This window comes from Anopheles merus, chromosome 2L, assembly GCF_017562075.2.
Source record: "Anopheles merus strain MAF chromosome 2L, AmerM5.1, whole genome shotgun sequence".
Classification (NCBI taxonomy): Eukaryota; Metazoa; Arthropoda; class Insecta; order Diptera; family Culicidae; genus Anopheles; species Anopheles merus.
The window spans coordinates 1,348,732-1,376,598 of record NC_054083.1 but is presented as its reverse complement, the minus strand read 5'-3'; the positions used below and the strand labels follow the sequence as shown (position 1 = coordinate 1,376,598).

At 37.8% G+C, this 27,867-nt stretch overlaps 4 protein-coding genes across 6 annotated transcripts; 1 reads left to right on the top strand and 3 right to left on the bottom strand.

Moving 5' to 3' along the window:
• The first annotated feature begins 80 nt into the window (after positions 1 to 80).
• On the top strand, positions 81 to 20,621 carry LOC121591956 (histone-lysine N-methyltransferase E(z)-like). 2 transcript variants are annotated; one of them, XM_041913085.1, is made up of 6 exons: positions 81 to 335; positions 418 to 1,295; positions 16,881 to 16,981; positions 18,218 to 18,935; positions 19,011 to 19,193; positions 20,298 to 20,621. In XM_041913085.1, the coding sequence occupies exons 1-6, from the start codon at positions 211 to 213 to the stop codon at positions 20,522 to 20,524; spliced, it is 2,232 nt and encodes a 743-aa protein (XP_041769019.1). In that variant the 5' UTR covers positions 81 to 210; the 3' UTR covers positions 20,525 to 20,621. The 2 variants fall into 2 exon arrangements, with proteins under 2 accessions (XP_041769019.1, XP_041769020.1); XM_041913086.1 differs by having other exon boundaries at positions 247 to 335; positions 404 to 1,295.
• On the bottom strand, positions 8,031 to 9,300 carry LOC121591957 (uncharacterized protein K02A2.6-like). Its single transcript, XM_041913087.1, has one exon. It carries the CDS (start codon positions 9,298 to 9,300, stop codon positions 8,209 to 8,211), a length of 1,092 nt encoding a protein of 363 aa, XP_041769021.1. The 3' UTR covers positions 8,031 to 8,208.
• On the bottom strand, positions 8,031 to 13,044 carry LOC121591955 (uncharacterized protein K02A2.6-like). Its single transcript, XM_041913084.1, has one exon. It carries the CDS (start codon positions 12,617 to 12,619, stop codon positions 9,461 to 9,463), a length of 3,159 nt encoding a protein of 1,052 aa, XP_041769018.1. The 5' UTR covers positions 12,620 to 13,044; the 3' UTR covers positions 8,031 to 9,460.
• Positions 20,622 to 21,710: 1,089 nt separating the features above from the next.
• LOC121592604 (protein DPCD-like) lies at positions 21,711 to 22,693 on the bottom strand. 2 transcript variants are annotated; one of them, XM_041914225.1, is made up of 3 exons: positions 22,543 to 22,693; positions 21,920 to 22,474; positions 21,711 to 21,859 (listed from the first exon to the last, which is right to left on the bottom strand). In XM_041914225.1, the coding sequence occupies exons 2-3, from the start codon at positions 22,421 to 22,423 to the stop codon at positions 21,731 to 21,733; spliced, it is 633 nt and encodes a 210-aa protein (XP_041770159.1). In that variant the 5' UTR covers positions 22,424 to 22,474; positions 22,543 to 22,693; the 3' UTR covers positions 21,711 to 21,730. The 2 variants fall into 2 exon arrangements, with proteins under 2 accessions (XP_041770159.1, XP_041770158.1); XM_041914224.1 differs by having other exon boundaries at positions 21,920 to 22,692.
• Between the last annotated feature and the right edge of the window lie 5,174 nt (positions 22,694 to 27,867).

Below are 27,867 nucleotides of genomic sequence, written 5' to 3'. Positions count from 1 at the left end.
ACTGCTCTAAGTTGTTTAGTGGGGTTGGTTAATATTTTACCTTGTTTCTATATAGACCTTTGTATATGGCTTGATTTTGATGAAGCGTATTGTTGACAATAGCTTATTGAAGACATAATAGCAATTTTTCTCCTTTTGTCTTATTATTGAAGAAAGGCTATTACATTACATATAATAATAATAAAAATATATTAAAATTCGTGTTGTTTAATGATGTTGAAGCAAAAAGTTTCACTGGAATGGAAGAAACGCGTTAAAAATGAATACATGAAAATTCGGCTGAGTAAGCGTCATAAAAAGGTGGATGATGTTCGATCGGCTTGGAATCGAAACAGGTAAGTTAAAAGCTCTTTCGTGGTTGATCATAAGGAGGTAATGGACAATTCCACTTATTGAAATTGAGTACTCTATCCTCAGACAAGCCTTGTTAGGTATGTTGGTTGCGGAAAATGATGAGTGGCTCTCTACTAATGCTACCTGGTTGCAATGCGAGGTGGAGCAGCTACCTCATGTTAACTGCATGAAAAAAGCGGTGGTAATAGATCATGAAGGAAATCATCAAAGTGTGTCAATTCGAGTGGTAAATGCTGTTACAACGATTCCAACTATGTATACATGGGCTCCAACCCAACAAAACTTTATGGTTGAGGATGAGACTGTGCTTCACAACATACCGTATATGGGCGACGAAGTTCTCGATAAAGATGGTTCATTTATCGAGGAGTTGATTAAAAATTATGATGGTAAAGTACATGGTGATAAGGAAGATAGTATTGATGATGCTATGTTTGTTGAACTGGTACATACATTGATGCAATACACAAACCAGGAATCAAATATTGACGAAAAAACCGCACACTCTAAATCGCCTATTGGAGAAAAATCGCACATTTCGATTCATAATTTTGATCAAAGCATTGGAAAAGCTTTGTCGAGTAAAACAGAAAAAGAAAACAATTGCGATGAAAACTTGACATGTAATGATTTGAATACAAACAAGGAGTTAAGATTGCCCCAACCGAATGCCATGAAAAAGAATCGACTCAATGTAAACGCTTTTCCTGCACCGATCATATTTCAAGCTATCAGCTCACTGTTCCCTGAGAACGGAACAGGAGAAGAATTGAGAGATAAATATATTGAACTAACTGAGCGTGTTGATCCCGAAAGACCACCAGAATGCACCCCAAATATCGATGGCCCAAGGGCGGAATCTGTTTCGCGAGAGCAAACTCTTCATTCTTACCACACATTATTCTGTCGACGATGTTTTAAATATGACTGCTTTTTGCACCGTAAGTATGAGTAACTATCATGCATCCATTACATGTATAACACGTAAAATTTAGCGATTTTCAGGCATTAGTTTTAATAGTACAATTTCACATTTCTGATGTTTGTTCTATTTAAAAAAGAGCACATATAAAACTCGTTTTTCGTAAAACATCCTATCTTTTCCCGAGTTACGCAAATAATGCGTTCCGGAGGCATTCGCGTAAGTCGAATAACATTTACCAACTAAATTTAACAGGTATTTTTTATATACGTTTTAAGAGATGTACACGATTGTCGAAACTTGACAGTTATTCAAGAAAATTGTACACGCGGTCCCCGAAATACACAGTTAATGGGGGCCGAAAACGGCCGCGATATACCGCGTATCTCGAATTTCCGCGTAAGTCGAATCTCGTGATTTCCATCCAAAATATTACTAATTTTTGTATAATTTTGCAAGTAGGGGGTGGTTTTAGCAACTTAATTAATTATTTGATATGATTCTGACTGAATATAACAGTTTTGAACCTTTTGAAATAGTTTTAAACATTCGATCAAAAGGGAAATTATTTGGTATTTTACAACTGATGTGTAAAAGCAGTACAGGCGGTCCCGAGATACACGGTACCTGATATGTTTCTATAGTTTTAAACCTTTTGAAATGGTATTTCACATTCAATCAATACGGAAATTATTTGGTATTTCACAATGGATGTGTCAAATCAGAACAATTTGCTAAAAGAACTGTCAAATTTATAAAACCGCGTATCTCCGAATCCGTGTATAAGTACCTTGTATCTCGGGGACCGCCTATACTGATTTTAGACATCAATTGTTTAAAGCCAATAAATTCTTTTGGTCGAATTACAAAAACATTTTGAAGAGTACAAAATTGTAATATTCAGCTTAAATTATATCAATTAACTAATTAACTAATGAAGTGACTATTATTGAACTTACTATTTCAGGCAAAATGATAAAAAAACTACCTATAATTTGATTGAAATTTTCGAAATTTGACCTCGAATACTAATTCAAGATACGCGACTTCCTCCGGTCCTCATTCATAGCGTATATACCCTACCAGCATTAAACGGCTTTGAAGGCATTCAGAAGGCATTTAAGGCCTTAGTCGCCTTAGAAGGCGAATAAAGATTTCAACCGAAACTTTCACGGCTGAAACGGGATCTCTTCGAAATCTTTCAACTTTTTGATTCAACGAGAACAGATAACTTGCCGCCATCTTAGCTTGTTTATATACTGGTTTTGCACCCTCACTAATGTAACTGCCAACTAGAGTAGTGACAACGCTTTTAGTTCCGTACAGAGAAAGCGTGTGTTCAAATCCTAATTTTTATTATCTTTTTTCTGTGTTTATTTCTTTTTAAATTAATATTTTCTTGCTATAATTAGAACAAATCAAATTTATGTGAAGCGAAATTTTAAAAACACCTTTTTAAAAAACATAATAATGACTATGTTTACCCTTCATAATCAGGATGGGAGAAAAATGTATCTCATTTCTCCTTTTACTAGAGTTATCGAAATAAGTTTGATATATTAATACCTTTCAACGGGTTGGTCTTTAACAACCGAATAATGCAGACCATATTTAATAAAGTGAAATAGCTCAGAGCTTAACGCAAGAGAACATAACACGTAAATCGTGCTATCGAATCTCACGCACATATCTGGGAACACTACAACAGCGCAGTGCCGAAGACGCTTGTAAGGTTTTCTTTTGACAGTTGCAATTTCAAATTTCAAATCAAAAGCGAAATTTTTCAATGACATATTTCAAAGGCATTTAATTACTGCTAAATGCACTGCTGATCGCCTTCAATTCGCCGGCGATTATAAGGCGATTAGAAGGCATTTAACGGAAATTTGCGGGTAGGGTAGATAACTTACCTGTATTGTAAACTAGTTATTGGTTGTTGTTATGTATGAGTTAAACTTTTAAACCCGCAATTAGACACTTTAACGTCTCTTTTGACCTTGTAAATAATGAGACTGTCGTTGTCAAGTTGGATTCCGGCGTACTAGGTATGTTTTAGGGTTTAATTGATTCGGAACCTTGCATTGACCTTCGGAAATGCATTTGTTGGAACCTTACAACAGCAAAATAGGATGGTTCCAACGACCTGTCGACATATGCGTTAGGAATTGGTGAGAGAGGAAAAAAGATGGGAAAAAGAGAGAATATGTTTAAGGAAATAGGCTAAAAAGACTCGCAAAATTAGCCAGAGCGTTATTTACAAACGAACTGGCGGAATAAAAAGACATATTTTTTGGCAACAGCTAAAGTACAACCAAAAGGCTTTAACGTGTTCGGCATTGAATTATTTTTCCGCTTCGTTTTTTAACAGCATTGTTTGTATAACTAAATATAACTTGTATAATAACTGTAATTAACTTAAATTACACAATTTTATAATTAATTCTTAAGTTATTCAAAATATACATGATAAAAACTAATTTTGCCAGTATACAAGCAGCAAAACATTTTTTTAAATACACCAAGAATTTATTATGTCATATGGGGTCACAGCGTACTATATACACTATAAAATTGTGGGGTCACACTCACCATCTTACTACGTAGTTACTGTGCTTTACAACAGTAATTGTGCTCCACAGTAAACAGTGCTAGTTGACCCTTTACTAATTGTTTTAGCGTGCAGCGATGTGGTGCGCTATTATGAGCGGATTCCACACCAGAAAAACAGACCAGTAACAAACCTGTATTGTGATATAGTTTTTGGTCAAAAAGGGTGCATTAGTGACTTAAGACATGTAGAAAGATATACACTAGTGCCACACACGTAAAAACGAAACATACACACAGACGACACACATAGGTAAAGTACTAAAATGTGTCGTGTGTGTCGACAGAAACAATACAAACGACATTAGAAAGAGGGGGGTGGAGGGTGGGTTTCGCCCCAGGAGAAAGTAAGGCTTTCGGGTCTGTTTATGGAATGTTAAGAGAATATTCCTTTAAAACGAAAAAAAGAAATAAACACTCCACCAATAGAAACGAAAAATTAACCTTCATTGACAAGTATGAACAAGAAGAAGTCTTCATGACCGTTGAAAGTGTCACCACATGGAAAGTGTCACCACATGGATTACGTTGAGCTACGATCAATCCATTCCTATTTCAAAAAGTAACCGAAATGGCGATTGATCATAAACCAACACAAACAACCCCACTTAGAGATAGCTGAATCCTGATAAAACTAAAAAAAAGGAATGATGCGGAAAAGCTTAAAAAACTTCAACTCAACTGGGGCCGGTCTGGTGGTACGTACGACTTAATAACATGCCCGTCATGGGTTAAGTCCGGAATAGATCATGCCCCCATACGTAGGACTGACTAGCCTGCTATGGTAACAATAAGGCACTGAAAGCCAAAGATCACTTAACTAGAGTGGGTACAAGGCAGGCCTTGACCGACAACGGTAGTTGTGCCAAGAAGAAGAACTGGGGTCCAGTTAATATTAAAATTATAGTCGAAGAACACAAAACCCTAAATACATGCAAAGACCTGGTACGTTGTGATGTATTTAAATTTAAGAGCAAAAAAGAACTGCTAGAAGGCCTTAAATCCGAAAAAGTAACGGAGTTGTATATATATTAAAGAAAAAAATGCAAACGGGGATCTTACAAATACTAGGACAGCAGTCCTAACATTTAACAAAACAAAACCCCCTAAGGACATTGAAATAGGTTATTTCAAGAAAAAAGTAGAGCAGTACATTCTTAAGCCCAAAAAATGAATGAAGTGTATGCGCTTCGGGCATATAAAAAGCAAACACAGAAATTGTAAGTAAGTGAATCAGAAGAGAAACTTCTTTTGATAACAGCACATAAATTAACTCAGGCGACTCACAAATATATCTAAGCGATATAGATAACAAAAAACAATGATACCAGAATCCATTTAACCCACACCAAAGAACTGAAATGAACGACATTAAACTAATCCAAACAAATATACAATCATATAAAAAATAAAGAATTGAAATACTTATTAAACAAGAAAGAGATCCACGGATTATGCCTCCAAGAAACCTGGATAAAACAAGATAAAACAATAACAATACTAGGTGACAATATATTAAAAAAATGATAGGGAGGATGACTACGGAGCAAGCTGCATTATACTTAAAAAGGGTATAAAATACGAGGAGATCAAAATTGCAGATTAATCAGAAAAATACAAATAACGTCCATAATGCTACTAAGTCATAAACTAGTCATATTATCTATTTATATAGCTCCTCAAACAAGCAACATGGAACTACAATCTATTATCAATCAAGTGATACATAATACCTAAGATATAAAAAAGTCATTATAATGGGAGACTTCAATGCTCACCATACATTGTGGGTGGACGATAAAATAGACAGAAAAGGCGAAACCATATTAGGGGGCCTTCACGATTCTAGTTAGTTTTTTGTATGGAGTTTGACAGTTGGAGGCTGAAATCATGTAAACAATCCATACAAAACCACAGAAAAAACTAGCCTGCGATTTTCAGTGTAGAAAATTTTAGCCTAAAAGCTAGAATTAGATTCGAGTACCTGCTCGAAAACACGGTGTTGTTTACATTTATCCCAAGGTGCATTAAAGAGAGCAGGTGGTGGAATCTGGAATCAAAGTGTGTGTAGTCCAGGTGGTCTCATAGCATTTTATCATGACCAATTTTAACATCACTTTTTGGCCAAACGGGTGAAAACTTTTTCTCAAACAAGCTTTCTGGAGGCTTGACGAATACTCAAAACACTCTTAAAATCTTCATTCAGATGCAGAAGCGATAAAAATCAGCCTTCTAAATTCATACACCTTGGGATAAGCCCATCTGTATATTATACCCACTTAGATAGCTACTCGAAAACTGCTATACAATGCAAACAGCTGACAGGCTGAAATTTCAGCCCACGAATTTCAAACGGAAAGGGCCCCTTAGACGGATTCCAAAACTCACACATGATAAATCTACCAAACAATACATACACATGCATACCATCTGATACCAATAAAAGACAAACATCAATAGATTTAACGATTGTATCTTAAGACATTTGACTGATCCTTAAAAAAGAAATCTCGGAATTACTTACAGGGTTTAGCAGTCCAATAAACAATCATGAATTTCATTTTGTTTATACTGCAACAACCACTTAAAACCGTGCTAAATCTGGCAGTTGCTAATCGAAGACGAAAATAGTGTTATTAAATTGGACAGAGTAGCTTACATCATCTGAAGTGTGAGCAAGTGGTAGACAGCGGTGTCTATTCAAAACGACTATTGTTATAAACAAGTGGACTGTTCATTATTGGACTGGTAAACCCTGTATAATAAACCAAAACCGGATAAACAAAAAAAACCCTGTATAGGAGGCAGTAATCACAAGACAATCGAATTTACAATAGAGTCAAACAATAAAATACAACCAACATATGCTTACCATAAAAAATATATATGAACAAATTAAACAAATCGGCCACCCTAAAATTAACCAATGGATTAACAAAATGAAAAAATACCAAAGCTAACAATAAACACAAGGTAATACATAAACTCAAATCCTGATGGGATATACAACTACAATAAGCTTTTATAAAAGAAACAAAGCCAGGGAAATATTAAACAAACAACGCTCTCTAGAACATGCAATAGGACACAGAAAAAACTGGAATTTTTAGGCAGCGCATTAAAAACGTAAACGAACACATTTTCAAAATAAAATTAACAGCATAAACAAGCAAACAAATATCAAAGATCGATGGGACCTAGCTCACAATATTAACAAAAGCAATCGGCAAAGCAAGGAATCGAACATAATACACAACGACGAATTAAACACCAAAGAATTGCTACAAATCTTTGAACACTTTGAAAATAACAAAAAAATCTAATTTCTAAATACAAACTAATCAAACTAACACATCAAACATAAATTTAATCAGTCAAGAAAAATGGCATAGTATACTAAACAACAAGAAAACACAGACTCTGAGATTCATAAATCACAAATAAGAGCTCCGTAACTTAAATTGAAACATTTCAAAACACAATAAAACTGCAACGATATGCATTAAACCTATTGAAATGATTTTTAAAATTCGATGAATAGGGTAATTATTTGGCATTTGACAATGGATGTGTCAATTCAGTACAAATGGCTCAAAGAAATGTCAAATTTAGAAAACCGCGTATCTCCGAATCCGCGTATAAGAGGCACCGTGTATCTCGGGGACCGCCTGAACTCCAAACCAACAAGAACAAGAACAGAACAAACAAAAAGTTTAATATACTTTTATAGTCACATACAATTTCTTTTATCCTTATTTTTAAAATGGGATATTTTTCGTTTGTTGCGTTCTCATACGGCAGTTCTGTTAGAAAATATCGCTCAACCCCACTTTCCACTGAGGTAGGGGAAATCTAGCTGCCTGTTGCGAATTTTTTTATAAGCAATCTGAGCTATCCATCGCTGGATGAATAAAAAAATATGCAATTTTTTGACAGTTCAAGAATAAAATTCTAATAAATCGTGTTTAAACATAAGTTTTCGCTAATTTCCAAGTCGCAAATGTTCTGATGGCATATTCATTTCTTATAACAAGAACCCGTTGTTTATGAATAATTTTGTTAAATTACGATAATTTTATCCGACGCAAATTCGTAGTGTTGTGTTCGGATGGCCGAGAGTATACAATTTATATTTACACCGAACACGTAATAAACAATACACAATACTTTATTACACGATCAGCCCTTGTGTTCCCGACGGTGTCCCACGAGCGTCTGGCGCTCTCTCGTCTGCTAACCGCTCATCAGTCACTCAGTGACTGCATACGTCCTTAACGCCGAATGTAGGGAGCCTTCCACTTCGTGACCACAACATCTCCCCCTTTTTAATAGCGTAGGTACGGATCGAACCGACGTGGAGCTCTTCTAGACCGAGAAGAGCGACGTGGTGAACGTTGATGCTGAGGAATGGATCGATGTGGGGGAAGAGATGGCGGCTCAGTTGGAGTCGTCACTGGCGGTGCAAGTTGTGTTGGATAAACATCTGGGAGCACTGATGGTGTAACGGGTATGCTCCAGGAATCCAATAATACATCCAACGGTAATGGATTGAAACGTTCCGTCATGGGACCCTGGCTGTTTAATGGTCCACGCCTTTTCAGTTGATTAATGTGTCTAATGACGCTGCGATGACCAGTCAGTACCTCGTAGGTAACATTTCCACGTTTCCGAATCACTCTTCCTGGAACCCAATGCCAATTGTTCCTACTATACGCCTTAGCATAGACAAGGTCATCACGCTCGAACGATCTTTCATTCCCTTCTCTAAAATCATGTTGAATTTTCCTTGGGGGACGGAGTAAATCAAAACACGTTCGTATAGGTCGTCCAAACATAACTTCAGCAGGTGTTTTGTTTTGCTCTAACTGAGGGTTTGGCGTGGTTCGATATGTCTGTAGGAATAGGTCCAGTGCTTCCTGCAGCGGTGCTCCTCCTACTCTTATCTTGGTTAACGAGCGCTTAAACGTATCTACGAATCTTTCTGCCTGCCCGTTTGATTGCGGATGAAACGGGGCAGACGTAATGTGATGCACACCATTACTCAAACAGAACTCTGAAAACTCACCGCTGGTGAATTGTGTGCCATTGTCGCTCACCAGTGTCGTGGGCATACCGAAACGCGCGAACAACCCTCTCAAGATGCTAACGGTTATGCGGGCTGTGATACTAGCCGTCCGGATGATCTCTGGCCACTTAGTATGCGCATCGACTACTACCAAAAAATAGTCTCCATCTATTGGGCCCGCGTAGTCCACATGGACACGCTCCCATGGCGTTGTTGTCTTCGGCCACGGCAAAGGATCAGCATGAGCAGGAGATTTTGCTGCCAGAGCACATGAATGGCAATTACTGACGAGATCGATGATGTCTTCATTTAACGACGGCCAAAACACATAGCTACGCGCAATCGCCTTCATGCGCTGGATACCAGGATGTCCTCGATGAAGCTGGGACAGACATTGCTTGCGTAGTTTCTCTGGTATTAACACTCTCTCTCCGACCAAAATACATCCTTCCACCGTTGAATAGTCTTCCTTCCTGCTATGATAACGAGATGAATCTGCGCCAAGGGCAATGTTACGTGGCCACCCGTTTTTTTATGTAGTAATGCAACTTCCTTGCTATAGGATCACGATTCGTTTCTCGAGCGACCTCTCTAAAACTCAAGGGAAACGTAACTAAAGCGCTTGTTGCAATAGACTTTACATCCATCTCTAGTGCAACAGAAGCGATTACACAATCCTCATCCGGTTTATCATGCTTGTTAATTAGCCTGGAGAGTACATCGGCATTTCCGAATGATTCGGTGCGTACATATTCAATGCCGAAATCGTATGACAATAGCGTGAGCGCAAAACGCTGCAAGCGGTTGGCAGTGTAGACTGGGATCCCTTTTTTCGACCCAAAGATCCGCAGTAGTGGACGATGATCTGTCTGAAGCTGGAAACGCCTTCCAAATATCATCTTGTGGAATTTCGTTACCGCGAAGATGATTGCCAGTCCTTCACGATCTATTTGGCTATATCCTTCTTCCGTTTTTGTAAGTGCTCTAGAGGCGTGTTGAACCACACATGTGGGAAACATGTGGCTAATAGTGGCACCAATACTTATTGATGATGCATCTGCCGATACTATTATTTTATGCCTTGGATCATAATGCGTTAACAACAAGTTCGATGATAGCAAGGATTTAAATCTTTCAAACGCTCTTTTACAATCGGCGGTCCATCGAAATTGTGCATTTGTCTTCAATAAGTTATCCAGTGGATATCGCAACTCTCGCATGTTTGGGACAAATCTGGCATAATAATTTATGGCTCCTAGAAAGGATCGGACGCCGCTCACATCTGTTGGTTCTGGAAGCCTTTTTATGACATCGATCTTCGCTGGATCGGGGCGCAATCCGTGGGTGTCGATGATGTAACCCAAATATCTTAGTTGCTGAACCTTAAAAGCGCATTTTTCCGATCGAATGCTGAATCCATACTCTTGAATTCTTTTCAAAACTGCCATTAAATTTGCTTCATGCTCTTGTTCAGTGGCTCCTCCGACAATGATGTCGTCCATGTAACATGACACTCCTTTTACACCAGCCAGCATTGTGTCGATAAGCTGCTGGAACGCTGCTGGAGCAATCTTAATACCAGGCGGCAATCTATTGTAGGTGAATAAACCTCGATGCGTATTGATGGTGAGTAAAGATCGGTAGGCAGGGTCGATTTCTACCTGTAAGAAAGCATCGGATAGATCAATTTTGCTAAATATTTTGCATTGCGATAGTCTAGCGAAGATATCTTCAGGTAATGGTAAAGGATACTCATGTTGCTGCAACGCGTCATTTAGTCCAGTTGAGTAGTCCCCGCAAAGCCGAATGCTGCCGTTTGCCTTGCGGACGACGACGATAGGTGCTGCCCATTCAGAGTAATCCGTTGGAGATATTATGCTCATCTGCTCTAGTCGATCGAGTTCCTTGTCGACTAACTCCTGTACTGCATAAGCTACCGGTCGCTTTGGGCAAAATACTGGACGAACGTTTTCCTTCAGCTGCAGTTTTACACTAGCCTTTGTGCACAGACCCATGCCGTTGAAGACCTCTTGAAATCTCCGCTCAACCCTCTTAGAGTAATCCTCAGATGAAATATGCCTACAAAAAGCATCCATGGGGGTAGAACCAAGTGCGAACAGGTCTATTAAGTCTGTTCCGAGCAATAGTATGTCTGCCTGTGCTACTCTTAAAGAAGCCACATGAGTTACGCTTCCGATGGTAACATTCGCTTCAAACTCTCCTAACAGAAAGAGTCCGCTTCCTGATGCTGTTCTTGCGCTAACTGTTCGTTTTAGTTCAGGCTTTCCAAGACGTTGCCATACGTTTCGATTAATGATCGTTATATCAGATCCTGTGTCGAACTGCAATCGAGTGCTTACATTATTTATAAAAATATTGATATATTTTCGCCTTTGCTGAACATTCGTTGTATTCACCGAAACCACTCGTGATGAAAACTTGTTTCTGTATGTTGGACTATCTGAATAACGTTTCGGTTTTGGACAGTAACCGTCTCTATGACCCTTTTTCTTACAGACACGACACACATTCGACATAAAAGGACAATCACGCGCCCAATGATTTTTTCCACAAAGCCAGCAATTTCTTCCAGGTAGGGTTTGAGGACGCTTATATTCGTGCTTTCTGCTCTGGAAATTTTGGCGCTCAGAAAACTTTGGTTCGTCAGTTTTCTTTTGCACAGCGAAAACTTGTTCGGTTGCTGCTTTCTCGATCATAGCACTGTCTTTTTTTAAGTTCAAAATACGCTGGCAGTCTGCTGTTAAACTTTCCAGTGTTGTGTCGTTTCGGTCGTCGATCTTTCCAAGTAGACGTGTTCGAATCTCGACGTCTTCTTCGTCCCGCAGTCCGCATACGTATATCAGACACTTGAATTGTTCCTCAGTTAATTTTCCAATTTCAAAATCTACACAGGATCGATTCACACGACAAGAATATGCCAGATAATCTTCGCTACGTCGTTTCATTAGGTTCAAGCATTTATAACGCCTATGCAACAATGACTCTTTCACTCCGAATAACGATGACAGCTTTTTTATCGTTTCGCTGAACGAAAAATCACGACAACTCTTTGGCAATATGAAATTGGTATATCTTTCATATTCTGCTGCGCCCAGTTTTCTTATGAGGAGCCGCACTTTTGCGCTATCATCCAACCTTGAAGCATCTCGTTCAAACAAATCCTCATATCGAGCAAACCACGAAGCAAAGGTCATTTTTGCTTCCTCCTCGTAGTGGAACTCCTTTATGTGGTGCGATAAAGAATCGAGTATTTGCTCTGCAAAAGGTGCGGAAGTTAATACATTTTCTGGGGGCTTGGCAATTGCCGAATTATTTTGCATTAATGTGAGTTGGCTTATCTGTTTCTGCATTAAAATGATCAGTTGCATCATTTGCTCCGATGACGCTGCTTGGTGCGATGACGTTGCTTGGTGCGATGACGCTGCTTGGTGCGATGACGCTGCTTGGTGCGATGACCCTTCAACAAAATTCTGCGATGGCGCTGGATTCTGGTATGCTGAGGGCATTGCACTTTGTAGATTTGGTGGCACTGCTACTAATGATGGCTGCTGCGGCTGCTGCGGCATACTTGCTGCACCGGGAACGCTGTACCAATTTTGCGATGCTCGACGCTGCTCTTCCGATGGGGGCTGATCTCCTGGGCTGTTCATTCTTCTCCGCTTCCGTAACGAAGGAATTGTTGCAGTACGCACAGAACACCCGATAAAACAAATTAAATACGACCCGAGACACGGTACGATCACGCGACGCACATACACACGCGCGACGCTAGCACGAGAGTTATAGCAATGACTGACACACGCATAACATGTAAACTTTACTCGAAAAACTCCCAAAAGTCTATTTTGTTTTCCTCGTCGCCACTGTTGTGTTCGGATGGCCGAGAGTATACAATTTATATTTACACCGAACACGTAATAAACAATACACAATACTTTATTACACGATCAGCCCTTGTGTTCCCGACGGTGTCCCACGAGCGTCTGGCGCTCTCTCGTCTGCTAACCGCTCATCAGTCACTCAGTGGCTGCATACGTCCTTAACGCCGAATGTAGGGAGCCTTCCACTTCGTGACCACAACACGTAGTTTGTGAACCCAAAAAGATTGGCAAATATTTTTTTTGACACTTGAAGGGGAATGATTCGCGAATTATGGAAAGGACAGCTAACCTTTTAATTAGCTATGTATCGTTTTATCCTTTTTATACCTATTTCCAGCTAGGTTCGAATCTCGTGCCGTTTGTATCGAATCGCAAACTGCCTGCTTCGAATCGGATGCCACTACGATCGAATGCGTGCAACCATGGTTGAATCGCGTTCCACTGCGGTCGAATCGTGTGCCACTACGATCGAATCGTGTGCCGCTATTATTGGATTTCTGAAAGGTAGAGCATAGTAAACGGTTTGTTTACGGTTGCAAACTGCTTCCTTCTTCGCGGATGGAAATTCTTTTGTAAAATTTTAATGAAAGGTAATTATTCACTGATTACACGTAAAATACTTGTTATCAACGAATATCGTGGTCCCTTGTTGATGGTAAAATCCTTGTTTTCAACTAATATTCGGTGTTCGTTGTTGATGGTAAAATCCTTGGTTTCAACCAATTTTTGTGAGGTTTACCTATAATCAGAGAATAAATCCCTTTAATTAGTATTTTACCAACGAAATGCCGTCTGCGAAGAGGAAACAGCTTTCAAACGTAAACAAACAGTTTACTATGCTCTTGCTTTCAGAAATCCAATGGTAGCGGCACACGATTCGATCGTAGTGGCCCACGATTCGACCGTAATGGAATGCGATTCAACCGTACTGGCTGGCACGCGATTCAACCATGGGTGCACGCATTCGATCGTAGTGGCATGCGATTCGAAGCAGGCGGTTTGCGATTTGAACGTAGCTGGAAACAGGTGTACTAATCTAAATCCTTTCATCTTAAGCATAATCTTTCATTTTGGTTTTAATTTTTGGGGAGGTTGCTAAGTACAATAATTCGTCTTGTAGAATGTGAGATGCAAATAAATTCAACTTGGCTACAAACGCTTTCGATAAATCCTACATATTGGATATTAACTAATTTTTATGATGGGATAATTATGAAAAAAAAAAAAACAGAAGTGGCTCCAATCGAATATGAAAGATGTAACATACTAAGGTCAGATCCGTTCGGAGCAATTCGGAGTCGACTGAAGCCTTTATTCGGCAGTCAGAGGCATATCGGTAGGACCGACCGGAACCATTTCTGACTGCAGACTAGCCGTTCCGTGCGACAACCGATGTTTCCAACGGTTCCGAATGACTCTAGACGGCTCTATAGGCTTCGGACGGCAACGAGCGAAACTGTTGGTATGACAATCCCTCACTAGTTGTTGCAAAGTTTCCAAGAGTGTGTATTTTGTTTTTTTCATTCCTATTTCGTTTCTTGACAGTTGACGCAAATATGTTTTTCCATATAGAATGTGCAATCGAGTCTGTAGAAAATTATGCTAATATTCAGAATTTAATCGAAACATAAAACGAATGAGTTTGCCTTCGATTTAATGTTTCTTAAGGGTCTCGGTTGTTCTGTACGTTTGTGTAGAATAAGTTTGTTAGATGTTATGTGAACATTAATGTTAATTTAGAAAAATATCGCGACACAATGATTGTTCTTCTCTGGAAAATTTAATGCACTTCAGCAAATAGTAATAACAGATGTTTGGTTTGCAGTTCTTTCAACACTTCTCAAAATATTCTCGCGGGCCGCCAGTTTGACATACCTGCCTTAAAGCAACTAATATTACCGACACCACGCTTACAAACATAATATATAGGGACCAAAACGAACACCGATAGAGAAATAATTAAAAAATAACAATAACTAGAAAAAATAACAAAAGACAAGACAATCGAATCCATTGTATACACAGGCGGTAGTCCAAAAAACAAAGCAGGAATATGAATATACATAACAGACAGTGGCGGATTAAGCGTATCGGGAGCCCTGGGCGGTAAGACGAGTTTAAGCCCCCTGTAAATTATAAATGGTGTTCGGTGGTTTTGCACTGAACTTGCTGTTGGGAGATTGAACAGGAAACTTAAAATGCCGTGGAGGGGGGTGGGGCGAGGGGTCCCCTACGACCATCAGACAGAGATCCTATTTTTTTTACTCGCTGCCTCGGGGCCCAACGTCCATCCTTTCGGGGGGCCCTTGTTGATAGTACTCTGTATTATTAATATTTCAGTGAAATATGACGCAAAAAAACCGGATGTGGTATTTTAATGCACTAAATGCAATGACCAAAATAGACCGTAGATTGAACAGCTAAAACTAAACTGGAACGAAAAAACAGGCGACACTTTAAAAAAAATCATTAAGTACTTGTCGAAGAAAAACAGAGATATAAAAAACGAAAAAAACAGGTTTAATAGCATGGAAGGACGAATCTTACAACACTTTTCGAAAGAAAAGAGTTTGGAATACGAACCAAGTCCTCACCGAACTACAAAAAAATGAAAGTTTAAAAATGATAATCATTACACAAACATAACAAGAAAAACAATTTAAAAAACTGCAAAAACAGCAGTAGAAAAAAAAAACTATCTACATTTTGCTATGACAAAAAATAGTATAGTCACAATACTACGACAATATCAATAAAAAATAAATAAAAAAACAACCAGAAATAAGAACCAAAGGTCATAAGTGTAATAATAGGACATATAATAGAATAGAAAAAAAGAATCAAAAGAAATATACATGAGGCTGGAAATAGACGAACCGAGATCGTCGCGGTACCGCGAAATTCGCGCCTTGTTTATAACAGTTGTAGAACAGTTGGGCTGTCAAATCTTCCGCGCCTCCGATCGCGCCTGCTGTTTCGCAGAGATACCCAACTTCGGTATTCCTGAGATTTTCGCGGTAGCGCGAATCGATTGTTTTTACTATTTCTGACGAATTTTTGTAGATAAACGTTTTGTATTTTATTTTGTATAAACTACGTGAAAAAAAAAGTTGATTCGCCAATTGATAAAAAATATTTCTTCTTGACACATTCAATCGTTACCAGACCTCGGATGGTTCCATACACGAACCGCGATTATCTCACCTATCTGTCAGCTTTTATAACAGAATTGACAGCTAAAGTCATACGCGGTTTTCGCGGTACCCCAACGATCTCGGATCGTCTATTTCCAGCCTGAGAAATTAACGACAAGCGATGAAATCAAACCAAACCAATAACCAAACCAGCAAGACAAACTGTGATACCTCAACTCTGTGATATAGAAAATATGACAACCCAGCACATGAAAGAGAAAAAAAAAAGAAATAGGCCGAAAGGCCTCCTCTAACAACAGATAGTCTATCCTCTGATTACGCTCGACCAATCATTTAGCATAGGAGGGACATCTACCACTTTAAAGAAAAAGAAGACCGTTTGTACATGAGTTTGACAGCAGGGGGAATTCTGTGGCCGCGAAATTTCGGTCCGTGTATTTTTGGCCTCATAGATTTTGACTCTTCAACTTCGAACTTCATGTTGACAGATATTATACATATGACCTTTTCGACATACGCCTTGCTTTGGGACATTTTTTCAGTCCCAAATACAGTCGTGTCTCGGGGGTTACCTGTAGTCTGGTTATAGGATTTGCTCCACTGTTTCATAGTTTGGACATAGTCGTTGCTTTTCAAGAAAATTGTCAAAAAAGCCCTGCAGTAACGCACTGTTAGTAGTTGCTAGAGTATTATAGAATATTATAGAAGAATTAATCACAGAGATTAAATAATGCGATGATGATACGTAATCACTTCGCTATTTGGGAAGAGCAACAAAAAATGAGTAAAATTTTAGCATTAAAAACAATTTTATTGGTTTCAAGCAAACGTTGTAAATGTCATGAAAATCATATTACTATTTCTATGGTGTGCAGGTCTGCAAGCTTGTCATCCTGGTCCTAATCTCCAAAGACGTAGATGGCCTGAGTTAAAACCACCTGGCAAACCATGCGGTGAAGCGTGCTATCTTCTTTTGGTAAGTTATAAGAATCCTTAATAGTGATTTAAATTTGTTAGATGAAATTGGAATTCGTATGTCAAAGCACGTTTGACAGAACTACCGTGACTGAAAAAATTAATTCGGTTTGCTCTATGTACATTCTGTGCCAATAAGAATTAAACTGCCAGAATGTTGAACAAAATATCAAGTCCATATTCATTTCAATGAAAGGTAGAACAAAATAGGGGCCGACCTGGGGGTACAGCCGTCAATTTATACGACGCACCAACATGCCCGTCATGGGTTCAAGCCCCGAATAGACCATATGTAGGACTGACTATTCTGCTATGGTAACAATAAGTTAATGGAAATGAAATGTCAGATCGATGTGGAACAACATTTTGCATGCGGTGAATAACAATGTTTACATTCGAAAGTGACTTGAAAAACCCTGTAATGAACAGATAACCCTTCCAACAGTCACAAATTTAGAGAAAAAACAAGAAATCGTAGATTTTGAACTGTATGTGTGAATTGCTTTCTAGGGTCAAGTGATAGATTTTCAATATTGGTTTGCTTTTTATGCCATCAGACCAATGGATTAATCTCCAGTTCTATCGATTTTTGAATATTGTACCGATTCACAGACTTTACAAGTATTGCTGTTTGCAAAAGAACAAAAGAACCAAAATCAAGTTCACGTTCACAGCAATGAACGACTCAGTTTACTCACGTTCACTTAAAAGAACTAAAATGCCCACATCTTTTATGGAATCATTATTTTCGACTTAAAAAGTTAAAATAATATTTTAATTTAAATATAAAATAATATTTTAATTTAAATAATCAAAATAGTAAACTTTTTGCTTTAGTCTTTACAATGCATCCCTGCGATGCATCTCGTATTTTAGACTCCTTTTCTAAGCCTGATGGTTTACAGGGTTTCTCTAACCAGCTCAACATTGGAAACGAAAAATTCAATCTCGTAAAATACATTTCAACAATAATAATGGAAACTCGAATGATCTGTCAATGGTTGCTCGATATACGCACGATGTTCATTTGACTTGAATAGGAATTTTACGGATTGAAACTTACAGTGTTGAGCTGGCTAGAGAAACACTGTATAGCAGGCCTAAACAGACTATGGTTGTTAAGCCAAATAAGAAGAAATTTGTTGGCTTTACTACAGTATGATCTATGTCAGTTATCAGCAGTGCATAGTACTAATGAATGTACAAAAATTAAAAATACTTTCATTCTTTTTTCTAGGATGATGTAAAGCAACTGACATCTTTCGATAATATAGGCAAATCTCCCTTAATGCTGGATTCCGGAAATGAAGCATGCTCTGAAGATAGTAACGACAGTAGTCAATGTAGCAAGGATGCCACGTTAACAAAATCATCGAAAAATGGAAGCAACTTATTTGAAATCTTTGACCTAAGAGATACAGAATGGAACGGCTCAGATAAGTCATTTTTTCGCACGTTGCAAAAAACATTTCTTAACAACTACTGCGCCATCGCTGAAGCAATGCTGACAAAAACATGTCAACAAGTGTATCGTTTTGTTCAACAAGAAGCAGCTGCTTGCTTACCAATTGAGGTGAACAAGGATAATACACCGCCGCGCAAGAAGAAGAAGAAGCATCGTCTTTGGTCTGTGCATTGTCGTAAGATTCAGTTAAGGAAGGAAGATAGCTCAAATCATGTTTTCAACTATTCACCTTGCGATCATCCGGGACAATGCGATGCGAATTGCCCATGTTACAGTGCTCAAAATTTTTGTGAGAAATTTTGCAACTGCAGTAGCGACTGTCAAAATAGATTTCCTGGATGCCGCTGCAAAGCTCAGTGTAATACAAAGCAATGCCCTTGCTATTTGGCCGTACGTGAGTGCGATCCAGACCTTTGCCAGACGTGTGGGGCTGAGCATTACGAAATTGGTAAGATAACTTGTAAGAATGTGAGCGTGCAGAGAGCTTTGCGTAAGTATTCAATATTAGTTATATTGCATTATTTAAAAGCAAAGTGACTTTATAACCATCGTTCAAATATTACAGACAAACATCTTCTGATGGCACCATCTGATGTGGCTGGTTGGGGAATATTTCTCAAAGAAAGTGCACAGAAAAATGAGTTTATCTCAGAGTATTGTGGAGAAATAATATCGCAAGACGAAGCTGACCGCCGCGGCAAAGTTTATGATAAGTACATGTGCAGTTTTCTCTTTAATCTAAACAACGGTAGGTGAAGTGTTATTTCTCTACGGTACAGTCCGTTCCCGAGTTACGCGGATATTCGAACGCAAAAAGCGCGTAAGTCGAATTTCACGTTTTTTGACTAAAATACTTTTGATTACTCGGAGTCTTCGATTTATTTTGTACTTTTATACACTTTATCATTTATTTGATATGATTTGTGCAGAAAATTCAAATATTTATGCCTTTTAAGCGGTTTCAATTTGTTAGCAAAAATGCAATTAATACCGAACTTGAAGCAAATTGTACTGATTTGACATTTAATCTTTCAAATTTAGAAAACCGCGTACAGTCTGTTCCCAAGTTACACGGTTCTGGACATACGCGGATTCGGAGATACAGTAGAACGTCGATTTTCCGGGGACGGATTAACCGGAGGGCGGCTTAACCGTACGCATGAATTTGACAGTTGGTCAATCGTGGCGAACATTTTCTGTGATGGTCAGGTTAGCAAAATCATTTGCTGTGCAGCTATGTAGTGTCTAGTGATATCTTTAACTTCATTTTTGATATAGAATAATTGTTAAATCCCTCGTTATTGATAAAAAAATATTTCAGATGTGATTAATCGATTGGTTTAAGGTGAATACTTAGTAAAACCAGTAAATTTTGTAATTTTTATATCTATTTGACATTTCTTGGACCTTTATCCGTGGAAATCGATTAACCGGCATCCGCCCGGTCCCGAGCTGCCCGGATAATCGACGTTCTACTGTACGCGGTTTTCTAAATTTCACAGATTAAATGTCAAATCAGTACTATTTGCTTCAAGTTCGGTATATATTGCATTTTTGTTAACAAATTGAAACCGCTTATAACCCAGAAATACTTGAATTTGCTGCACGAATCTTATAATTAATGATGAAGTGTATAAAAGTACTAAACTAAGTCAAAAACTCCGAGTAATCAATAGTATTTTAGTAAAAAAAAACATGAAATTCGACTTACGCGGATTCGTCGGAAACGCAGAAACCGCGTAACTCGGGAAAAGACTGTATATCCGAATCCGCGTAAGTCGAAAACCGTGTAACTCAAAACAGACTGTAATTATAAAACAATAATCATATATAATGTAAAACTTTCTTTTAGATTTTGTCGTTGACGCTACAAGAAAAGGAAACAAAATTCGTTTTGCGAACCATTCTATCAATCCAAACTGCTACGCTAAAGTAATGATGGTGAATGGAGACCATCGAATTGGTATATTTGCAAAACGTGCAATCCAGCCTGGGGAGGAACTTTTCTTTGATTATCGCTATGGTCCTACGGAGCAGTTAAAATTTGTGGGAATTGAACGAGAAATGGAAATCCTATAAACTCCAAACACTACTTTTTTCTAATTGCTAGATTCTTGATTTCACGGTTGTCATCTGTGTCCTACGAACTTAATAAAAACTTGCTGGAACTCTGAAAGACTGGTACAATTATAATTACAATAGAACGTCGATTATCCGGGGACTGATTAACCGTCGGGCGGCTTAACCGTGCGCATAAATGTGACAGCTGCCCAAACATGCGTCGAAAATTTGCAGCGATAGTCATGTAAGCAACCATTTTGTTGTACAGCTCTGTAGCGTCTAGTGGTATTTTCGGAATTAATTTTTGTTCATGAACAGTTGCTAAACCTCTAGTTATTGATTAACATAATATTCTACTAACGATTAATCGATAAATTCAATGTGAATTAATCATAAAATTTGAAAAAAATATAATTTTTATATGAATTTGACATTTCTTGGCCGATTATCCGTGCAAATCGATTAACCGGCAACCGTCCGGTCCCGAGCTGCCCGTATAATCGACGTTCTACTGTACAGTGGAGCGCCGATCGGGACATGACCTCGGCCGGATATGCGAATAACACGGACAATACAGGGTTTTCGAGGATCTTATAGACATGTTCAGCGAGTTGTAGATTCGTTCAGGCATATAATAGACTCTTTCAGCGAGATATAGAATTGTTCGGAAGTAGGCGTTGACATCTTCAGCGATTCTGTAGTGTTGTCATTTGTTTTGTTTACACTATGTGCCGCAGGGTTCAATTTTTCATTCTTAATAGTCCTAAAAGTAGCTAATAATCATTCCCCAAGCTGTTTAATGCATGAATTAGTTAAAACAAACAAATTTTTACAAAAATCGTTTGTTTACCTTCTGATGAGAATGATACAAGCTGCAGTCCAAGGGGTACGAAAGTGACAGCTCTACAGTATAACCGAACATGTCAACGCATACTCCCGAACAATTCTATATCTCGCTGAAAGAGTCAATTATATGCTCGAACGAATCTATATCTCGCTGAAAGAGTCTATTATATGCCTGAACAAATCTACATCTCGCTGAACATGTCTATATAATCCTCGAAAACCCTCGGTTATCGGTTACCTTTGTATTGAACTGTAATTTCTCAACAGCACGGAAATAAGGTACCCGAATAAACGGCGCTCCACTGTAGTTAGATAAATTTGTTTTGACGTTCCTCACAAAAAATATCAACTAGAAAGATTTTGTTTCGATTTTTATTCTTATTGATGTATCATGGGGCCATTCAAGAGATTTTCACAAGAAACACTATTATATTCCATGGTTTCCACATCTTGAAGCACTGCTAAAATAGCTCGTTCCATTTCTAAAAGAATTGCTGGCTTCTTAAACTGCAAAAATATATCTATTAGTAAAACCAAATTGACTATTGCGGCACGTGTAATACAAACCGTTATTATAAGTGTTGCGTTTTTGTAAACTACATTCAAGTATTTTTGCTTTGGTATAAAGTTACACCGTTGAAACTCTGGCACATGTATTTTCTTGAAGTACTTCTTGTTAGAAGTTTTAATGGTAAGAGTTTTGTCGTGCTCACTACATGTTATAGTATAAGTTGTAACAGGATACGGTAGATTTCTGATTCTCCATTCAATAGCATTACGCGTCACTCTTTTGGTAAGCAAAGGTTCGGTACAACATTCTTTTAACATTTCTTCATTCTCTTTAAGTCCTGCAGGTATTGATTCCCCAAGTTCTAATACCCAATCTTCTTTATGCAGTAGGGTACTTTTATTTTTCCAGGCACGCCGCAAAACTACACCAGTTTCTGTACTGTATTCTTCGGCCATTTCCTTGCCATCAGGAAATCGATAGTGCACTTTTCGCACATTTCCTAGTATCACAGATGACTTATCAGCACTTTTTACCAAATTCAACCAATCCTCAAAGGACATGGTAAGATTGGAAAAATCCAATAACACACCGTAAAGTTGTATTCAAATGTGCTGTTGAAAAAAACAAAAAAAAAGCAAATTGAGGTGATATTAGCAATAGAATTCGTGCTTGTATTCACCAAAGTGAGTGCGTTTAGCAGGTGTCCAGTTCAATTCGACGTCAAAAACAAGGTTGATTAAAGAGATCAGGTGGTGTAATCAAAGTGGGTATAAGGGCGGTGGCAACGCTGATCGGATGCGATTTTATCGGACCAGATCAAGGATAATGTATTTAGAAGGTTGATTTTTATCGCTTTTGCTGAGCGACATTGTGGGGGACATCTGTCACTCTCTGCATATAAATTTCATTACCCCGCACCAGCCCTCCACGATTTTTATACCGGAGCCCCCGGAAGAGATATGTCAAGTCGAGAAATGTCATTTTGCTCTGAACAACAAGGTGTTTGGATATTAGGAGGTGAAGTGCTTCAGAGCAAATTGACATTTCATGACTTGACATAACAATACTGGTGGCTCCGATATTAAAATCGGGTAGGGCTACAGGGGGGTATAGAAAATTGTAGCGATTTGACATAACAATACTCAATGATGACGCCCGGCAAACTCGCTAATAATTCACCTCCTCAATAAATAAAACTTGCTGAACAACTTCAGCTTGTCATTTATAACACCTTGGACCAGATTTATATGCGATTTGACAAATAACGTCGGACGTGCTATTTCGTCGTCCGACGTTATCTGTCAAATCCCATATAAAAATTTGACAGGCCGTCCGATAAAATCGCATGCGAAAAAGCGTTGCCACCGCCCTAATATACAGTTGGGCTTATCCTGAACAAGGTGTTATAAAATGACAAGATGAAGTTGTTCAGAGCAAATTGACATTTGACATAACTGTTCAGAGGCTCCGGTATAATACGGATGTCACACGAAGCGTAAATTTTGGCGTAAACTAAATTTCAGCCATACAACCCAATAATCTTTTGACAGGAGGTTTATGCTCTCCCATACAAATCAAGCGTAAACTTTTTTAATTTACGCCTCGTGTGACGTCCGTATAAAAATCGGGGAAGGCTCAAAGTGGGTATATGGACTAGGTGGGCTTATAGGTTTGGCGGGAAGGCCATATTGGACGAACGAATGACAGGAGGGGATTCGATTGTGATACGTAGTTTTTCACCCACACTACGACACATCAACCAAAACAGCCATTGGAATTCACACGCATACATCAACAAATGATCGAATCCCCTCCTGTCATCATTATATAACGCTACTGCTATTCTTATAGTGGATTTTATGTCATAGCCTTCATATTTGTGTTTGTTGGTATTGTAAATTTCGGTAATTGTGCTATGTGTTTTTTCGATCTGCCCATTCGATTCTGAACATGAAGCGTATTTTAATACTACACCTAATGAACCTAAATAATTTTTCAGTTGGGTTGATCTGAAAGTTGTTTTGTGGTCAGTTATAATCTCTTTCGGTATACCGTATTGAGAAAAATATTGGGAAAGCTTTCTCTGTACCTGTACAATATTTTTGTTCTTTATATGAAACATTTGTAGGTGTTTCGAAAACGAGTCTATCAAAGACAAAAAGTTCACATTGCTAATAATGTAAATATCCATGTGTATCCTTTCTAAGGGTTTACTAGTTATTGGTCGCGGAGATATCTTTATGTTGTATGGTTTGCGCTCATACTTGTGTAATTTACAAATTTCGCAGTTGTTAGTAAATTGTTTGATCTGCTTTTGCATACTCGGGAAGAAATAAGCACGCCTAAGTTTACTTTCAACTTCTGATATTCCGCGATGTGCTCTTTCGTGTTCAGTAGATATAAGAAAATCTCGTCTTTGAACATCAGATACATCTTCGACTATAGTTTGTGTCATTACAAAATGGCCTTTGATTGAGAAATTATTTTTAAACGTTTCTTGTATTAGCTGAATCATTGTTTCTGGTGCTAGAATCGCTGTTTGTTTGCCATTATGGATATTTTGTAAATGAAATATGATATCTTCTGTTTCAAATCTACTTTTTGTTACTATTGTTCTTTGAAAATTCCGGAAGGGTGTTTCCGTTACCATCGATGCGCCTGCATCGGACATTTTGAAAATCAACTGATTTCTATAATAGTTAATAGGCCTTTCTGATATGTGGATGAAATGATCGCTTGAATCATCGGCTGAATGATTGGTCCCATCAGAAATAGTGCTTTCAGGTCTATTAGTTTCCAAGGAGTGCCTCTGAACAAACAAAGAATTTTGTGTTGATGTTTCATTAGCGTTAATTTCTTGTGGTATTCGACTAAGCGCGTCAGCTACAATGTTAGTTTTTCCTTGTCTGTACTTCACTTCATAATCGTAATCCTCTAACTCTAATCGCCAGTTGAGTATTTTTGAGTTTTTAAACGACGTTTTAATGAACACTAACGGTTTATGATCCGTTACTAAGGTAAACTTATTTCCATATAAATATGGTTTATACTTCCTTATTGCTCAAATTATAGCCAGGGCTTCCTTCTCCGTAGTTGAATAATTACTTTCTGTTTTGTTAAGCGTTCTGTTGGCAAAAGCTATCGGTCTTTCTTTACTGTCTTGAAATTGCGACAAAACAGCACCTAGTGCATAGTTGCTCGCATCGGTGGTTAATATGAACGGTAAATCAAAGTTAGGATATGCTAAAACCTGCTGGTCTGAAGTTATGATATTTTTAAGTTCAATAAAAGCTTTCTGAAAATGTTCGTTTTCAAAATTTACTATTGAGTCTTTTTTTAAACAGCTAGATAAGGGTTTTGTAATTTTCGAATAGTCTTTAATAAATTTTCGATAGTAACCAGTTAGTCCTAAAAACTGTTTTAATTCCTTTTGTGTTGTAGGCAATTTCCAACTCAAGATTTTATTTATAATTTCTGGATTAGGCTTAACCCCTTTTGAAGTAATTATGTGCCCTAGAAAATATGATTCTCTTTTAAGTAATTCACACTTATCTAACTGTATTTTTAAATTGAAATTTGCTAACCTTTTGAGAACTACATCCAAATTTTTCATATGGGAATCTAAATTACTACCAATTACAATGATGTCATCCAAATAGACGAAACAAATGGAACCAATGAGACCAGTAAGAATATGGTTCATCATTCGTTGGAAGGTTGCAGGTGCATTTTTTAAGCCAAATGGCATTCTGGTAAATTCAAAATGACCCTGTCCAGTGGAAAATGCCGTCTTTGCTTGATAAGCGGGATCCATTCTAATCTGATGAAAACCAGACTTCAAGTCTAACGTAGTAAAATAGGTTGACTTTCCTAAATTGTCAAGAATCTCATCGATTTGTGGGATAGGGTACCGATCGCTTATCGTTTTTTCATTTAGTTTGCGATAATCTATAACGACCCTTATTTTCTTTTTCCCTGAGGTGGCGTTCTTTTTCGGTACCACCCAAATTGGCGAAGAGTATGGGCTAGACGAGTGAACAATTATTTCACTATCAAGCATTTCTTGAATGTGTTTATCTACTTCAGATTTGAAATGATGAGGAAATCGGTAAGATTTCGAATACGTTGGTTCGTTATCTTTTGTAACTATTTTGTGTTGGATTACACTTGTAGAGGAAAGCTTCTCACCTTCTTTCAATAACACCGAAGAATTTTGAATAATTGTATTCAACAAACATTCTTTTTCCAATATTGTAAGATGTTCTGTTCGGATTAAAGATGCTATTATGTGTTTATCTAATTTTTTACAATCACGTATTGGAATAGGTGTAATAGTTTCGTAATTGTTTACTTTAAGATCGAATGTTCTTATGTCTTGAGGGTGTTTTTTACGTAAACTTAAAACGTTAACCGTTGATTTGCCCTTTTCTGCTTTATATAAACCTGGCTTAATTAAACACCCTTTGTAAAGAGTTTGAAATGATGGTACAAACCATTCACCATCCTTTATTGTATTGATTGTAATTAAATGATTGTACATTCTTTGTGATGGAAAGTATTTATTGAAAGGAATTGTAATGTCATTAATAGTAATAACTTCGTTTGGATAATCGATAACAGTATTATTTTCTGCAAAATATTTGGACCCTATTATTCCATCAAAAAAATTATGGAAATTCACTAAGTAATATTTTTGATTAGGTAAGCCAAAACCAAGGAGGTTAATGTGTCCCAACATGATGTTCACCAGTTATATTTTTAACACTTGTATTATTTATGGGTACCAACATGTGCTCTGGAATTATGCCACTCCGCAAAATGTTTTTGTTTGATCCAGTATCTATTAGAATATTCAAACTTCTATTTGATTTCACATTTTTACAAGTTAAATATGGAAGAAAGTCTAGGCTGGATTGGTTGTTTTGGTAACTTCCCAAAAATTTGTCAAAATGTCATCTTCTTCACACTCTGAAGCTTCAGCAACAAGTGAAGGTATTTCATTATTGTTCATAATATTCCTGTTAATTGTTAGCCGACTTTTAGTTGATGGATCAACTTCCATTTTTTCTGTAACAGTTTGGTATTTTATTTGTTCAACAGGATTGACTTGTGAATATGTTTGACCTGTCCTATGAGCATTTGTATAAGTCTTTTTTGTATTCATCATGATTGGAAAGTTGTTCGATGCTTTGTTAAAAGTCCCTGTCTTTTGAAATTTTGGTTGTGTCAATTGTGATGATATTTTTTCGTTTGCGGTGAATTTGCAAAGGAATGCGTAAGCACTTTCAATAGTATCAGGCTTAGCAGCTTTCGCATAACCAAAGTAAGGATGCTTGAGCCCTGCAATAAATGCGTCTACATCTTCTTCTATAAATTGACAAATAGCTGTCCAACTTTCATTGCAAATGCTATTTTGCTTTGCGATAGTTTTAATGTTTAGCATTAATTCTTTTGTTTTCTTGTAATAAACATGAATACTCGTATCATCACTTTGTTTGTTCGACCAAAGCTGGGCTTTATATGTGGCCAGTTCTTGACGATCACCAAAAGCTTCTATCAGAATTTTTTTTACTCCCATAAAATCTAATGGATTTCCAGCTAGGCACAATGCATCCTTAGCATTCCCTGTTATTTTATTCAATATTGATTGCACATACATATTGTACACCTGGGGGCTCACTAAATTTTCAAAAATCTTAAGCGTGTTTTCTACTACTGCTATCCACGACTGTAACTGTTTACGATTCCCGTCATACGATGGTATCGATTTAATTGGATCAGGGATCCGAAAAACATCGTCGGTAACAGAAAGCGAGGAAGCAGGCATTGTAACAGTGCTTGGCAAAAACGTGTTTTCGGGGTTCGTCAACCTTTGCAGTGTAGTTTCATACGATTCCTGTTTTGCAGATATTTGTTGTATATTCTGATTTAACGTGTTTATCTGTGTTATCAAACTGGTTAACACATTTTCTACCGATGGCGTTTGCAATTGAGATTCTTCGAG